This window comes from Rana temporaria, chromosome 1 (genome assembly GCF_905171775.1).
Source record: "Rana temporaria chromosome 1, aRanTem1.1, whole genome shotgun sequence".
Taxonomy (NCBI): domain Eukaryota; kingdom Metazoa; phylum Chordata; class Amphibia; order Anura; family Ranidae; genus Rana; species Rana temporaria.
In genome coordinates this window covers 160,364,196-160,381,238 of record NC_053489.1, presented here as the reverse complement: position 1 = coordinate 160,381,238, position 17,043 = coordinate 160,364,196, and the positions used below count along the sequence as shown (strand labels likewise).

Below are 17,043 nucleotides of genomic sequence, written 5' to 3'. Positions count from 1 at the left end.
CGACATACACAGATTTATGAAAAAATAAAAACAGCACTAGCTACAACCAATGACCTATCCCTATTCATCAAATAAATATGATGAATTTTATGTACTTTTTTTATATTTAGTTGATAAATAGGGATAGGTCATTGGTTGTAGTCAGCACTGTTTTTTTTCCATAGATCTGTGTATGTTGTGGCTGATCTTTTTCCTTTACCCCTGTACAAACTTATCTGCTGGAGATCACAATACTGGCTGAGTTGAAGTTATACCATACCTGACTTCTTAGTTGGTCCTCTGGACTGCTGGTGCTTTGCTACAACAGTTGTTCACAGTTACCCATTTTGCCACTCTCCAGATGCTGTGCCTTATTCACTGCGGATTTTGCTGTTTTATAGTTGACTACAGTTATACATATCCCATATGGAGGGGAGGGGGTGCAGCTAATAGCTTCCCTGTGATAAATATATACTGGCTGACCACTAGGAAGGGGAACTATCACATTTAATAGTTTATTATATGTTACTCCCTGCTTACAATGTAAACACAATAAACAGTACTTGCGCTCATGCCTAGGATAACCCAAAAACTGAAAAATCTAAAAATGTTTGTGGGGTGTTCCATCTTGGAGGAGGTTAATATAGTATGGTTTGCACCACCTTGCAACTCTCTTGATCGGTGGGCACTGGAGACTGTGGAAAAAAGACAAGTGGAAAAAAGAGCGCACAGGCTGTGGTACAGAAAACATTTTTTTATTGAATTAGTACCCAGATAAGATAATGCAGGCAGAGCTCAGAGTAATATGGATCTCACCCACTCCTCCTCCTCCTCCTCATCTATCTCTCGCTCATCGGTTTGGTCTTTGGCAGGAACACTGAATTGTATTTGTCAACTCTGATAATATCTTTATATCCCACTGAAGTGGGTGAGATCCATATTACTCTGTGTGACGGATCTCGAATACCCCAGGTGGGCACATCTGCCAGACCTGTGTCTCCTGTCCTCCAAAAGGTGTTGAGGGTTAAACATGCAGAGCATAAACTGTTTACTAAATACAAGACATACACTTTTACACACAGTTAGGGACACTCCTCTTAGCTTTGTCTTAGAGGGGAGGGGGGAGGGGACAAGGAACAACCAATGGGAACGGAACACTTGTACATTGAAACTACAGATAAACATAATGAGATTATGGTATGCAGGCAGCCTCTCAATACACATCCCCTGTGGAGAGATGTCTCCAGTCCAGACCATTGTCTATACTATGTGCCATTTACCAACACAATTAGACACAGCAACAAGAGGGGGGGTGGGGGAGAAGGGATGTAGCATTACATTATCTCAATGCAAGCTTGTCCCCCGGTCTCCAGTCTCTGGGCCATAGTCTGTGGGTAGGAGGCCCGCCCACAGTCCCTTCCAAAACACACAGTGACAGTGGGTTCTGTCACACTCTGCCTCCATAATATCAACTGGGTACCTACCTGCACTCAGATCTTGAGATCTTATACCCTTGTAGTGTTAGCTGACAGCTCTGTCGAGCTCCTGCACTGCTATGGAGGGATTCGAGTGGATTATATGCCTGTGTCTACTCATGTTTGTGAGTATATTGTTTTTATTCATTCTATAAAAAAATGTTTTCTGCACCAGAGCCTGTGTGCTCTTTTCTCCACTTGTGTATTCACAGTTAGTGTGTTGACAAGAAAGGAACATTTCTGCCTGGGATGCTCATCTCTCCGGTCCCTGTGGCCCGGCTGCCCATGCCGTCTGTTCGGTTACAGACAATTTTGCTGAAGACAAGGAGCAGGAAATAATATCTCCTCTTACTCAATATCGTACTGTTTATTAGACATGTGCACAGAAATTTTTTTCATTTTTTTGTTCTGTTTCATTTCTAACTACACTCACTGTCCATTCAAAAAAACGAAAATTACATCTTATAACAAAGATTTGCATTCTGTATTTTGAAACCAAATTACGAACAGAATAAAGGAATTCAGAATACAGAATACAAATTTTTTGTTATAAGATGTCATATGAACATACAAACAGAAAAAGGAATCAAACAAAATACAGAATGAAAATCTTTTGTTATAGATGTCATATGAACATACGACTGAAAATCAAAATACGAACAGAACAAGGATTCAAACAAAATAAAGAATGCAAGTCTTTTGTTATAGATGTCATATTCGTTCTTTTGCCGTTTTCGTCGGATCGTTCGTTCGTATTTGCGGTTGTTCGTTATGCGACTCATTCGTAATCCCGTCGTTTTCGTATTTTGGTGCTTACATTTTTTCGTATGTACACATTATTCTGCGGGTACGAAAATGAACATTTTCGTACGAAAATAACATTCGTACGAACGGGAATGCACATATCTACTGTTTATTCTTGTGGAAGCAAGAGTTATTGACAAAGTCTGTGCATGTATAATATGTTTATCTATTTGTGGCATTTTCACTAATATTTTAGATTTTGACCACTCAAATAAATTTGGTTGCAGAATAGCTCTTACCCTGCAATCACTTACCGCTACCCCACATATGTTTTTGCGGGATCCCATCTCTTCTGAGAGAGGACTCTGTACTCTGTAGCAGCAGGTAGGCTTGCTTTGAGCCACGCTTTGGTTTTCTCGTTTAGTGCTCTCTGCTTACTCCTTTGTTCCCCACTTGCCTCCCTTTCTCTGGAAGTGCTGACCTTTTGCTCTTCCTCTGCTTGCTGCTACTCCCTCCTTTTTTTTCTCTTTTCTTTTATCTTCCCCTCCCCCCAGGCAGTCTGCATCATTAGCCGTAGTACTGAGCTTCTTTGATCTCTTTTGGGTGCCTCTGCCTATTCATCATGCCTACCTGCAGGTTCACATTTTTGAACACCAATTGTTTCAATATTCCCAGGAAGTGGCCAACATCCTACAGGAGCTCTGGCACCTCAGGACTCATGTAGCCTTTGTACAAGAAACTCACAAGGAATAGCTTCCTGAAGTTTCCAAATTGCTGCTTTCCCTTGGTGTACTACAGTACCAAACCCTGTGAGCTCCCTGATTCCCAGGACGGTTGGTTGGAGGATTGATCAAAAGACCAACAACAATGATCATTTCTTGTTTCTAAATGTTGACTTGGAGGGACAAAAGGCCACCTTAGTCTCTTTCTATCTCCCTTATTAAGCCCAACTTCAATTTCTTGAAGACTGCATCTCAGTTCTACAACCCTTTGTTGAGGGTACATTGATCAGGAGTGGAGTTCTTAACCTGACTCTTGACCCTTTATTGGATGCCTCAAGATCTGCCACTCACATGTCTTACTCTTACCTTTGCTGTGTCAAAAGAACTTTACAATCTTTTTGCCTTGTGGATGCTTGGCATCTACATTATCCAGATGTCCATGTGTATATTATTTCCTGCCCCACATAATACATATTCCAGAGTTGATTACATTCTGGCCTCCCAATCTCTACCTCCTAATATCTCTAAGACTGTGGTCAAAAGCAAACTTTCTTGGACTATGCTATGGATGACAAAATGGGTGTCCTTCTCCCAGAACATGGTACTGGAAGATGAATAGGCCCCTGATTCAGGAATAACCGCTTACACCAGAATCGTCTGCTTTGTTGTCTCAATGTCTCTCAGTCAACTATACCCCTGATTCCTTCTTTAGGAGACTCATACCCAGATAGCAAGGATAACTTGCCACAAATTTGTGGCAGTGTTGAATTGTAAGTCTGTTAACTTGCTGCACATTTTCACTAGCAAGTTGTACACTTGCAGAGCACTTGAAGCACAAGTTCTGGTTGACACTTTTCCAATTTGTAGCAAATTTGCATGGCAAGTTTTTAGCAAGAGCAAAGTTGCAGTGGTGAGTCTACAGCAAGAGCTCTGCAAGTCTACAGCAAAAAAAAAAAAAAAAAAAAATCAACCACAGTGACCCCTGTGGTGGGATGACTATTGCACAGCACAACATAACTGACCCAGAAATTGCAGCAAACTTGCAGAATGTTTGCAAAGAAAGTTGATCTGGAGTCATGCAATGTGGACTTGCTGCAATTGCACAACAAACATGTGAAGCCTGTCAAGTCTAGCAATAGCTTAGCAAGTCATTTTCAAACTTACAGCACAATTGCTTGCTATCTGGGTAAGTGTTATGAGAGGAACCTTATTTGGTAAGCCATGGAATGGAAAAATTCTAGAACTATACAGCTGCAGAAACCACTAGATGCTATTGTTTGCCTAGAGCTGTTACATAAGAAATCGTTATCTCACTCTGTAGCTACAGAGCTTAAACAGCATTGGGAGAAAGTGTTGTTACGACTGCTGCATGATACCAAGGTCCAGCTGGCCAAAACCAGATAAGCCTGCTGTGCATATTGTGTATGAACATGGCAGGTAGGTGCCTATACCATTCTTTGAGAGAACTATCCCTCAAAACATTTATCCCTTACAGTAGGTGTTTGTGATATTGTGTTTTTAGCACGACAGCATCGCGCTGATTCTCGGCGACATGGTGCCGAGATCTCGCCGACATCTCGCACTCACTGGAATAGTGACAGCACATCCCAGCAAGCGCGTCATAGAAGCGACGGGAGATCCGACTTGGATTCCCGCCAATTCTACACGTGCGGCGTTTGTTATGAATCCTGAGGGGGAAGTCCCCGCCGGATTTTAAATAAAAATCCGTCATGGGTTCCCCCCTCAGGAGCATACCGGGCCCTTAGGTCTGTTATGGGTTGTAAGGAGAGCCCCCCTACGCCGAAAAAAACGGCGTAGGGGGTCCCCCTACAATCCATACCAGACCCGTATCCAAAGCACGCTACCCGGCCAGCCAGGAAGGGAGTGGGGACGAGCGAGCGCCCCCCCCCCCTCCTGAGCCGTACCAGGCTGCATGCCCTCAACATGGGGGGGTTGGGTGCTCTGGGGCAGGGGGGCGCACTGGGGCCCCCCCACCTCAGAGCACCCTGTCCCCATGTTGATGAGGACAGGGCCCCTTCCCGACAACCCTGGCCGTTGGTTGTCGGGGTATGCGGGCGGGAGGCTTATCGGAATCTGGGAGCCCCCTTTAATAAGGGGGCCCCCAGATACCGGCCCCCCACCCTAAGTGAATGAGTATGGGGTACATCGTACCCCTACCCATTCACCTGCAAGAAAAGTGGTAAAAACACAAATAAACCACACAGGGTATTAAAATATTTTATTTTTCTGCTCCGGAGGCCTCCCCTGTCTTCTTTATTAGCTCTTTTACCAGGGGGAGCTTCTTCTTTGACGTCTTCAGGGGGGTGGGGGCCGCCGTCTGGTTCTCTTCCACCGCCGGGGGGGTTGCTTTTAAAAAAGCCCCCACCCCCCGGCGGGTTTCCTCCGGCGTCTTCGGTGGGGGGGCTTCTTCTTCCGCTATCCCGACGAGTCTTCTCCGCTATCCGGGGGGTCTTCTCAACTCTCCGGGGGTCTCCTTCTATGTTCGCCGCTCTCCGCTGTTGACTCGGCGCACCCCGGTTCTTCGTCTCGCTGTCCGGTGCCTTCTTCCGTGCTGTACGTCTTCTTCTCCTTCCGTGCTGTGAGTTCTTCTTCCGTGCTGTGACGTCATGTTCTTCACTTCTCTTCTTCTCCCGATGTTGACACGCCGGCTCTTCTCGCTGAAATGACTGATGCGCGCCTTGCATCGGACCTATATAGGCCTCACAGTCCCATCATGCTCTGTACCTACCCATGTGATACCTACCACGTGGGTCAAGTGGGAGGGTTATAGGCAAACCCTGTGCATAGCAACACGTGGGACAATTGTCTAGTGGTAACGCATCAGTGAGGAAGTGAGCTTGAGAATGCTTTTTACTATAAATCTTTATGTTGAACATTTTTTTCCACTTACTAATTGCACATGAACTCCTTTAAGAGGTAAACAAAATCTTTTGCATACCTATAAGTATTTTTTTCTTACAACAGGTAACAAGTGATTTTCAACTTGGATCCTGGATGTAATAGACATGCTACATCCTCTCTTCCATCCATCACTATGTTTAAGTATTTCTGAAGTTATGAATAGTTAAGGAATGTTTCCTGGCACCTTTTGGAGTTTTGAATTCTTAGTGTCTCCAGAGAGTACAGCTGCCATTTGTAGTTGCTGTATAAACTTGGCAGTTAGGAATAAGCTATGCTCCCACCCAACATTAAAACACGGCAGGTGGTTATACAAGTGTAAAAGTAATTTGCATGATTAATTTAGAGCAGGCTTAACGACTTCAAAGCTGAGGCTGAGACATAATGTGGGTCATGGTTGAATAAGGATGAGATGCTCTGGGCATCATCCCTAATATATTTCCTGGTCTGTACTTGATTGTATTTCTCATCCAGCAGCATGTTCAGCATGTAATTGGCAATGACAAAGAGCTCCATACATTGTTGGTGCAGTATAAATAAATCATACATAAAATTATACAAGAGCTCTCAGTGCTTTGGTTTTTGTCTTGGCTCTTTATAACTCTACCAAGAAACTCTGGTCCAGTATCTGCTTGCATGCACAGCATACACATCCCGTCCTTCATATCATGCAAATCCTAGCTGTGATCATTATTGTTTATATATGTTACATCTACAAAAGAATGTGTTTAACTTGATGACAAAGACCTCATAAAGAACACAGATGTTTAACAACTCCATGTTTAGGCTACAAAAAAGGAAAAAGTGAAGTAATGTCCGCCTTACTGGTTTTCATTTTAAGGGTTCAGCAGCCTTGCTCTCTTGATTTTCATACACATAGCAACAACTCTATGAGCGTAATTCGAAAAACTTCTGCATCTCTTCATATAACCTCTTTTCAAACAGTTTATGCGGAATCAATTACTAATTATGAACAACAGAAAGAAAGGGCTAGTGAAGGGATCTATTTCAGTAAGTAGCCTTGGAATTTAGGAGTATTTTTTCTCAAGTTGCAGAAAGACCAAATTTATTTTCAAAAATATTGCTAGTGATGTTAAGGTATTCCCCAAAGCATTCAGGTTATGCATCTTGGATGGCCAAAGGTTACTATAAGATCATAAACCAACAAATCCCCATTTACTATAATAATATATACAGTTTTATATATATATATATATATATATATATATATATATATATATATATATATATATATATATATATAAAGATTGCTTGATTATTTAAAAAAACTACAGTTGGGTGTTTAAATATATTAAACAGGGCTTTTAGCCGTTTAGAGGCCTTGTTAATAGACTCAATATATATGACTGTTGATCTAAGATTGCAGTGCATGTGAAATTTTGGAAAAGGTTTCTGCACTACTTTCATGCAATTCCAGTGTGATTTCGGTCCAATAGAATATGCAAACCAATTCAAAGTAGCATCCAAAGTTGCATTACACAATTGCACTGAAAATCGGATCAACATCGGATCACAGCAGTGTAAACCTAGCCTAAAGGTACAGTTGGGGGCTTGTGTACAGCCCTGGTCCTGGAGAGAAGATCAGTGTGGTTCCTGATAACAGATTTGTGTGGTTCCTGATAATGTGATTATTATTATCATTAGACAATAATTAGGATTCTAGAATAAATTACAGTAAAAATAACGTTCTCTCTGGCAGCAGTAATATTTTTTCTCTATTTTACAGAAAGAGAAATTCATCAGTTGAAAAGCCAAACATGTTAAAAAGAATTTCCTTTAATGTAGATACATAAATAAAATGTGCCCCATCACTGATACAAAATGTTGTACATCCCAGAGCCATTAATTTTAAATGGCATTTAAATGGCTCCACATTCATTTTAAATGGCACCTAATGCACCTAGGCATTATATAAAAATAATAGAATAATCCTAGAAGGGGAAAAGATGGGGAAGGTTGGTGGGACTATACGATACCAAACAAGAGAGAGGGGGAGAAAAAAAGAAAAAGAGAAGGGTATAATAATTTATCTAATTGAGCAATACAAACTAAAAATTACAATATTTTATTGAATTCAAGATGAAAATAAACCCCTTTGGGAGGGCAACATGTTGATTATCACAAAAGGATTAGGCTAAAAACAATGCAAAATGCCATAAAAATGCCTGCTTGTAGACACATTGAATAATTGTATAAAGAAGAATACAGAAGCAAGGAATCCCTTGCAACATTAAATGTCTTCTTCAGGGGATAAGCATCCGTTGCAGATTGTTGGGGATCTGTTCAAATGATAAATGAGCACAAACAATATACAGTACAGACCAAAAGTTTGGACACATCTTCTCATTCAAAGAGTTTTCTTTATTTTCATGACTATGAAAATTGTAGATTCACACTGAAGGCATCAAAACTATGAATTAACACATGTGGAATTATACATAACAAAAAAGTGTGAAACAACTGAAAATATATTTAATATTCTAGGTTCTTCAAAGTAGCCACCTTTTGCAGCAGACACATCTCTAGAACTGTTAAGAGGAGACTGTGTGAATCAGGCCTTCATGGTAGAATATCTGCTAGGAAACCACTGCTAAAGAAAGGCATCACGCAGAAGAGACTTGTTTGGGCTAAAGAACACAAGGAATGGACATTAGACCAGTGGAAATCTGTGCTTTGGTCTGATGAGTCCAAACTTGAGATCTTTGGTTCCAACCCCCGTGTCTTTGTGCGACGCAGAAAAGGTGAACGGATGGACTGGTTGCCTGGTTCCCACCGTGAAGCATGGAGGAGGAGGTGTGATGGTGTGGGGGTGCTTTGCTGGTGACACTCTTGGGGATTTAATCAAAATTGAAGGCATACTGAACCAGCATGGCTACCACAGCATCTTGCAGCGGCATGCTATTCCATCCGGTTTGCGTTTAGTTGGACCATCATTTATTTTTCAACAGGACAATGACCCCAAACACACCTCCAGGCTGTGTAAGGGCTATTTGACCAAGAAGGAGAGTGATGGGGTGCTGCGCCAGGTAACTACCTCTTTAAGCTCATCAAGAGAATGCCAAGAGTGTGCAAAACAGTAATCAAAGCAAAAGGTGGCTACTTTGAAGAACCTAGAATATGAAATATATTTTCAGTTGTTTCACACTTTTTTGTTATGTATAATTCCACAATCCACATGTGTTAATTCATAGTTTTGATGCCTTCAGTGTGAATCTACAATTTTCATAGTCATGAAAATAAAGAAAACTCTTTGAATGAGAAGGTGTGTCCAAACTTTTGGTCTGTACTGTATATAGTTGAGAAATACTGGGTGTCTCTGAGTCAGGGCAGCAAATAAGATGATCACTCCAAGTCCAATCATTAATACAAGTGATTGGTGAAGCAGCAAGTGGTGGCAAGTCCTTAAACATTAAAGTGTGCCCAAAAGTAAATATCTATGGCAAATACCTGGCTGGGGGTCAGGTCTCTCCCAAATCACACCAGAGGTGGACTCTATCCACTAGAGTAACAAAGTTCTAAAGGAGACATTGGTAGATGGTACTAATCCCAGGGAAGACAGCCAGATGGTGTGGACTCTCCAAGATTGCCAAGAGAAGCGTCCACACCATCTGGCTGTCTCCCTGGGATTACTACCATCGACCCATGTCTCCTTTATAACTGTGTTACTCTAGTGGATAGAGTCCCTCTCTGGTGTGATTTGGGAGACACTGGACCCCCAGCCAGGTATTTTCCATAGACATTTACTTTTCAGAACACTTTCAAGTTCAAGGACTTGCTGCTCCACCCATCCCTTGTGTTAATTAATGGACTTAGAATGACCTCCTTATTTGCTGCCCTGACTCAGAGACAACCAGTATATCTCAACTGTGTATATTTTTATGTGCTCATTTATCATTTAAACAGATCCTCAAAAATCTGCAACTGATGCCTACATCCTGAAGAAGACGTTTAACGTTGAAACGCATTGATGTTCCTTGCATCTATATTGCCTTAATACAATTATTCATTGTGCCTCCAAGCAGGCATTTTGCATTGTTTTTAGCCTAAGCCTTCTGTGATGATCAATATATTGCCCCCCCCCCCTCCCAAAGGGGTTTCTTTTAGTCTTTAATTTAATAAATTGTAATTTTTAGTTTGCATTGCTCAATTGGATACATTATTATACCCTTCTCTTTTTCTTTTTTCACCCCTTCTCTCTTGTTTGGTATCTTATAGTCCCACCAACCTTCCCCATCTTATCCCCTTAAGGGATTGATTATTCTATGTATTTTAGGATTAGATACCTGGATATTCCAAGGTTAGGAATACAGCATTGTAAATATAAAAATAGTACATAATAAAAATAGTGATTGCCAGTGCAATCAAAATAAATGTGCAGCCTTTAACACACCTAATGGTAAAGTACAAGCACTGTCCCCATCCACTTCTAAACAGGCCATTATTTTAATTTAGGTTTCTGTGATCTTCGGCTTCAATGATTTTGGTTGTGACAGCTGGTCCACTGAAGCCCCTCACTATGATGCATGCAAACCAGTTTTGTTGCTGCCCCTGCCACCACAGCCCTACTGTAATCAGTGGTGGATCAGTATCCATCCCATCAGGGTGGGGCACGGTTGCTGATAGAAGTATCTGCAAAGCTCATTGTTGGACTTAAATGCTTGATTTTATGGAACCATGGACTAAGGTAAGTTTTTACTGAGAGTTTGAACCTTTCTTAAAAAATAAATAAATAAAGAGGTATAGACTGCTTAGGAGCTGTTGGGAGAAAAAACACCTGTGTTTTTTTTATATAGCCATATTTCAGCTTTAATATATTAATAATTATTATAATAATAATTAATACAATCCTAATGATTTTTTGTCAAATAAAATTCAGAAAAATCAAATAAGTCTAAGTTTTGCAATGAGCCATTCAATAACTTGGGGATGTGCTTTTCACAGTGTTGTGCTTTTTTGAATTTGAATATAAAATACCCAGTATTTCTGAGTTGGGTGGTCATGTGACCTCCCTCTGTGGTGTACTGTTTGGGCCTAGCAGCTAATCTCTTGACCCAATCAATCACATGATGGAGAGAGTGACATTGACATTCCCTCTGAGTTTCATCCTCAGCCAAACCAAGTATTTTGGTGTCAGTTGGCACAGTATAAGGAACAGCAGGGGAGGACTGAAGAGGTGAGTATGAGGTGATGAAAGGGTGGGCTTTAAAATAACCCTTTCCCTTTGCCTTGAATGTATCAGTAAATAGATACATGCCAGAACTACAAACTTTGATTTGCTTATCAAGATTTCAATTGCTGTAGAGCATGAAAGCTTTAAATTAAATCTGCTTTACTCACACATCACTGTTTGCCTAGTTAGATCTTTCCCCTTGCATGCCAGTGAACATTATTCTTTCCAAGAAACCATTTTCCATGCACCCAAACTCATTTAGCTATTACCATATCTACTTTCCTTACAATCTGCAATATATTTCCATTTCTTCTTATGAATAATATTGAATTCTAAATAAGAACTAATAGAGCTTTTAGTCATCCTCCATCACCTCAGTCTCCATTGTAGCATATTAATTTTATGTATGTTTGCACATGTTTTCACTGTACCTGGCACCTTCCATTGGAGCACATATCCAGCCCATTCTGTCCACAGGAAGTTCCATCCAAAGTTTTCTCTGCCACCAGGACAGGCTGGTCTTTTCCAAGGGCAGAACAGAACAGTGTGCAAGGTTTCTCTAAATGGAAACAAGAGAACATGGTGAGTCATATACTGTAATTTAGCTTAGTGTAAATGTAATGCTGAGGATGCCAGGAGCATAAAACACTAAAAGGTAGCAACAGTCAACAATTTCATATGCATCATAGTTACAGACTACAGCAAAATATGTATTTCTTTTGTCATTTTAACAAATAAAAAAAATTACAAGAGAAAGCAGCTGCAGATGATGTTCAAAACTTTGTGTATGGTCACAACATACACTTTAATTTTATAACATCTGCATTGTAACAGAAATACAAAACAATATTTATATTTGACAATCCAATATAAGCTTACTTTATGTTGCGAGTGCTGCCTGTCTACTGCACATCTCTTTCCACAACTTCTTGAATTCCCTGCATGCTTTCCAGCTTCTCCCCCTGTTTACTTCCAATTTCTAAGAACTACATATCCCATGGTACCTTGCTGCCTGCAAGCAGTGATTCTTGTATTGACTCCCCCTCCGTATACTCCTCCTCTCAGCACCTCCATAGGTCAGAATGCAGGCTCTGTGAAATGTGTGACACATCCGTGCCTGTTCACAGGGCATAGTAAACATGTTCCAAATAATTCAAGGACACAAAGTAAGTTTGCAAACTTCAAGGTCATTCAGATTATTGGAGTAGGCTAGAAATAATTGGAGGAGAGGAGATACAGGGGTTAAGGTGCAGGTCATATACAACGAGAGGATGTCAATGAAGCGTTCATTTTACAGATGTGGAAGAAGGAAGTGGTAGAAAATCTGGAACAGGGACACAGACAGAAACAAAAACATGATACGAGTTCCATTCTTTCCCTACTCAACTAAAGAAAATATTTTTTTTTATATGGGTTACTGTTGGAGTGCTCCGCTCACCTACTGTCAGATAAAATGTTGTGAACAGAACAGAAAATGGGGATAAACCTCTTTAATGGAGCTGCAGTGGTTCTAACTGCTCCTTACGCCACCATTTTTGACTGGAAATACACTTTAAAGTGCTTTGCACTAAGGTAAAAAGCCTTCTGTGTCTAGGATCCCCCAGCCCCCATTATGCTTACCTGAGCCAGATATCAATCCAGCGATGTGCACGAGAGCAGCGGCTATTATCACTCTCTCCCTTCTTACAGGGCACATTGATAGCAACGAGAGCCATTGGCTCCTGCTGCTTTTAATCAAATCCTATGATGAGGGAGCCGGGGATTTTTTGCAATACACCATGGTCCATGTTCTCTTTATGCACTCTGACAGCAAGAGTGGTTGGAGTCTGGAAAATATGTTGATGGGGGGTATATGAAGCCCTAACCCTCTCTCTTGGTGAGCCTGGAGCAAATAAACATCTGAAAAAGATGAAAAAGTGACTAGCACCCAATGTTGTTTCAATCCTCAACTACAGCCATGCATCCACCCTGGAGTAATGCCAGCTCTCCCCAGCACTAGGGGGCTTTCTTTCCTGCCAGTATCGGTCGCTACATATGGATTAATAGCACTTTTGTTAAAACCCTGACAAAAGCTAAGATAATTCACATTGTATTAATATTTTCTTAGAACATAGAAACTACTTTGTGTTAATCCAATATATCACTGTAGGTTGTTTCAGTGGGTTCAGTTGCTAGCTGATGAGGCATATTCTGACTTTTAGCCCAGGTTCACACTGGGCTGCGGGAATGAAGCCGTGCAAGTTCAGCTGAACTCGCAGGATTTCACTCCCGCTTGTCAGTCCCGCTTTCAGCCGCGATTACAGAGACATCTGCATAGGTTTCTGCCCAGATGTTAATGTAAATCGCGGGCCAAAATCGCAAAAAGTAGTACAGAAACAACTTTTTGAAATCAGTGATGCGCCGCAGATGCGGCTTCGCACCGATTTGGATGGTGCCATTGCAGGCAATTGACGGAAAATGCTGCTGATTTGACATGGAATTTGACATGTCAAATCACATGTCAAAAGACACCAGTGTTTGTGAAATGATGAATAGGTGACTGTTGTCCAGTTAGTCCCCCAAAAGACAGAGGGCCAAATTCACATAGAAATGTGTTACGCTGCGGCGGCGTAACGTATACCATTTACGTTACACCGCCGCAAGTTTAAAGCACTTACCTGTAAACTTGCGGCGGCGTAGCATAAATCCGCCCGGCGCAAGCCCCGCCTAATTCAAATGGGGCGGGGACCATTTAAATTAGGCGCGTTCCCGCGCCGAACGTACTGCGCATGCTCCGTCCCTAAAATTTCCCGACGTGCATTGCGCTAAATGACGTCGCAAGGACGTCATTGGTTTCGACGTTAACATAAATGGCGTCCAACGCCATTCACGGACGACTTACGCAAACGACGTGAAATTTCAAATTTCGACGCAGGAACTACGGCCATACTTAACATTGGCTAGATCACCTAGAGGGCAGCTTTAGTTTTACGCGGCTTATCTCTACGGAAACAACGTAAATTTACAGCGACGGGCAAAGTGGACGTTCGTGAATCGGCGTAACTAGTCATTTGCATATTCTACGCCGACCGCAATGGAATCGCCACCTATCGGCCGGCCTAGAATTGCAGCCTAAGATCCGACGGTGTAAGTCACTTACACCTGTTGGATCTTAGGGCTATCTATGTGTAACCTGATTCTATGAATTAGGCGCATAGATACGACAATCGTATCTCAGAGATACGACAGTGTATCAGGAGATACGCCGTCGTATCTCTTTTGTGAATCTGGCCCAGAAATCCTAGTCATTTCTTAGTTTAGACACTTATGCCGTGTACACACGACCGTTTTTCGGGTTCTAAAAAATGAAGGTTTTTTTAATGTCATTAAAAACGATCGTGTGTGGGCTTCAGAACATTTTTCGGGTTCTGAAAATCGGGCAATTTTTTGTTCGAACATGCTCTATTTTTCCACGACGTTTTTAACGTTGTCTTTTTTTGGGTAGTAAAAAGTTGTCGTGTGTGGGCTTTAACAACGTGAAAAATCTGCACATGCTCAGAAGCAAGTTATGAGACGGGAGCGCTTGTTCTGGTAAAACTAGCGTTCGTAATGGAGTAAGCACATTCATCACGCTGTAACAGACAGAAAAGCTTGAATCGTCTTTTACTAACACGAAATCAGCTAAAGCAGCCCCAAGGGTGGCGTCATCCGAATGGAACTTCCCCTTTATAGTGCCGTTGTACGTCACCGCGCTTTGCTAGAGCATTTTTTTTTCACGATCGTGTGTAGGCAAGACCGTTTTAAAGATCAAGTTGAAAAAAAATCGTTTTTTCTAGAGCCTGAAAAAAATCGTTTTTTTTACAACCTGAAAAATGATCGTGTGTACGCGGCATATTACATTGTGGGTATCATTAATATGCATTATGGGAAAATAACACAAGCGAGACTGCCATTGACTGTATTTCCTGACCTTTCACTCCATAAACCTTATTACAGCATCCAGCTGGGAGCACATACAAGCATACTGCCTTTTCAAATCATCTGGAAACTCATAAACATGCTATTTCTAGCTCTTAATAGAAACAATAATACAACGTATAAATCACTATAAAGCATATTACAAATGAGAAAAAAAATGTTTTCATTTTAAGTAAAAGTGAGTTGCCAATAGTAGGATTAAAAAAAAATATGAAACTTTGAAGCCATGTAACAAGCAGCATGTTATACTGCCTGGTTACTCTGTGGTCCTTGCATAAAGCAGAATGGACATGTCTGGATAGACAAACCCTAAATTTGCTCTTTGGCCAAACATGAAACCTGAACATTTTGGCTCAAAGATACACTTTTCTACAGAGTTTATTACTGTTTCAGATGTGAGGGGTCCATTTATTCAAGCAAAGAACCCTTCCCTGGAGTTTTCCTTAACCACATCTTCTAGCCTGTGGCCTTGAGTCCCTCCTTATCTGGAAATGCATTTTGTGCTTCAGAAGTGTATTGCAGCATGCAAACAGTATGAATATACCTCTATACTGTAGTGAAAACCATACATAACTGGCCATTTATTCAACACCTTTTGTGAGAGCCCTAACAGGTGATATAACAAGCCTATTATTTATATGTTATCTGTTGCTGGCACTGTATTCCAGCTAACAGCATCTGTAGTAGTTATCAGTGGCCTCCACATTTTTGGCATCGATCCATTCCTGTGCCTGACTGCTGGAGGATTTATATTGCCCCAATTCCTATAGTCAGGCACAGCATCTATAGTTCTTCTCCTCGGTCCTAAGCTCAGGGATACAAAATCCCAAATTACAAACACAAATGCAAATATTAAATATAAAAAGTACCAATGATACCCCCTAGGTGTTCAAAAGCCTGTTGCTTGTACTGTATAAAGCTACATACAAATTTGTCAAGATAGTAAATATATTCACAGAATAAGTATCAAACAAATTCAATATACTACCAAAATTAACAAGCATAATAAACCCTCTAATGCACAGTAGCATGAAGAAAAATTTTAAAATACTAAACTACTTAGCTTTTTTGTTTTTTCCTCCATGCTTCTTTGTAGTGGTGTGGCCACTACAGCTGAAGCCTGTGCTTTTATTATGAGACGCGGTTGACATACATCTAGTTTGGTCCTGGGCTTTGTACAATTGTGAATAACATTGACGTTGATTTATTAAAACTAGAGAGTGCAAAATCATGCATAGAAACCAATCAGCCTCCATTTTTTTTGTCAAAGTCTAAGGCCTCGTACACACGACCAGTTTCCTTGGCAGAATTCATCAAGAAACTTGGTGACAGAGCTTTTTTGCCGAGGAAACCGGTCGTGTGTACGTTTTTCATTGAGGAAACTGTCGAGGAACTCGACGAGCAAAAAAGAGAGCAAGTTCTCTTTTTCCTCGACAGGAGTCTGAATTTGCTCGTCGTGTTCCTCGTCGGGCTGGTTTTCGACGAGAAACTTGAGCGGGTGTATGCTAAGAACCCCGCGCTTGCTCAGAATAAAGTATGAGACGGGAGTAAAAGTAGCATTTGTAATGGAGATAACACATTTTTCAAGCTGTAACAGACTGAAAAGTGCAAATCGTCTCTTGACAAACTTTTACTTAACACGCAAACACATGAGATTAGCAAAACCAGCCCCAAGAGTTGTGCCAGTGGAATCGAACTTCCCCTGCCATTGTATGTGTTGTATGTCACCGCGTTTGAGAAAGAGGAGATTTTGTCTTGACCGTGTGTACGCAAAGCAAGCTTGTCGAGTTCCTCGACAAGCCAAACAAGGAACTCGTCGAGGAAAACGATGTGTCTTTTCCGACGAGTTCCTCGGTCGTGTGTACGAGGCCTTATTGAACAAGCCGAAGTTAGAGGCTGATTGACTACCATGCAATTCTGCACCAGATTTTGTACTGTCCAGTTTTAGTAAATCAACCCCATTGTGTCACATTATCATTGCAGTACACCAGCTGGAACATAGATTCTCATCCCTTGTCAAGCCTGTAATAGTCTTGTTCAGCTTGTTCAACTTGAT

General features: G+C 41.3%; 1 protein-coding gene across 1 annotated transcript in view; it reads right to left on the bottom strand.

Moving 5' to 3' along the window:
- Window positions 1–17,043, bottom strand: part of ADAMTS19 (ADAM metallopeptidase with thrombospondin type 1 motif 19) — a 278,331-nt gene that overhangs the window by 60,853 nt on the left and 200,435 nt on the right. The window contains exon 14 of the mRNA XM_040344988.1: window positions 11,462–11,589. Coding sequence (XP_040200922.1) covers window positions 11,462–11,589 — 128 coding nt within the window. The remainder of the gene's footprint in view (window positions 1–11,461; window positions 11,590–17,043) is intronic.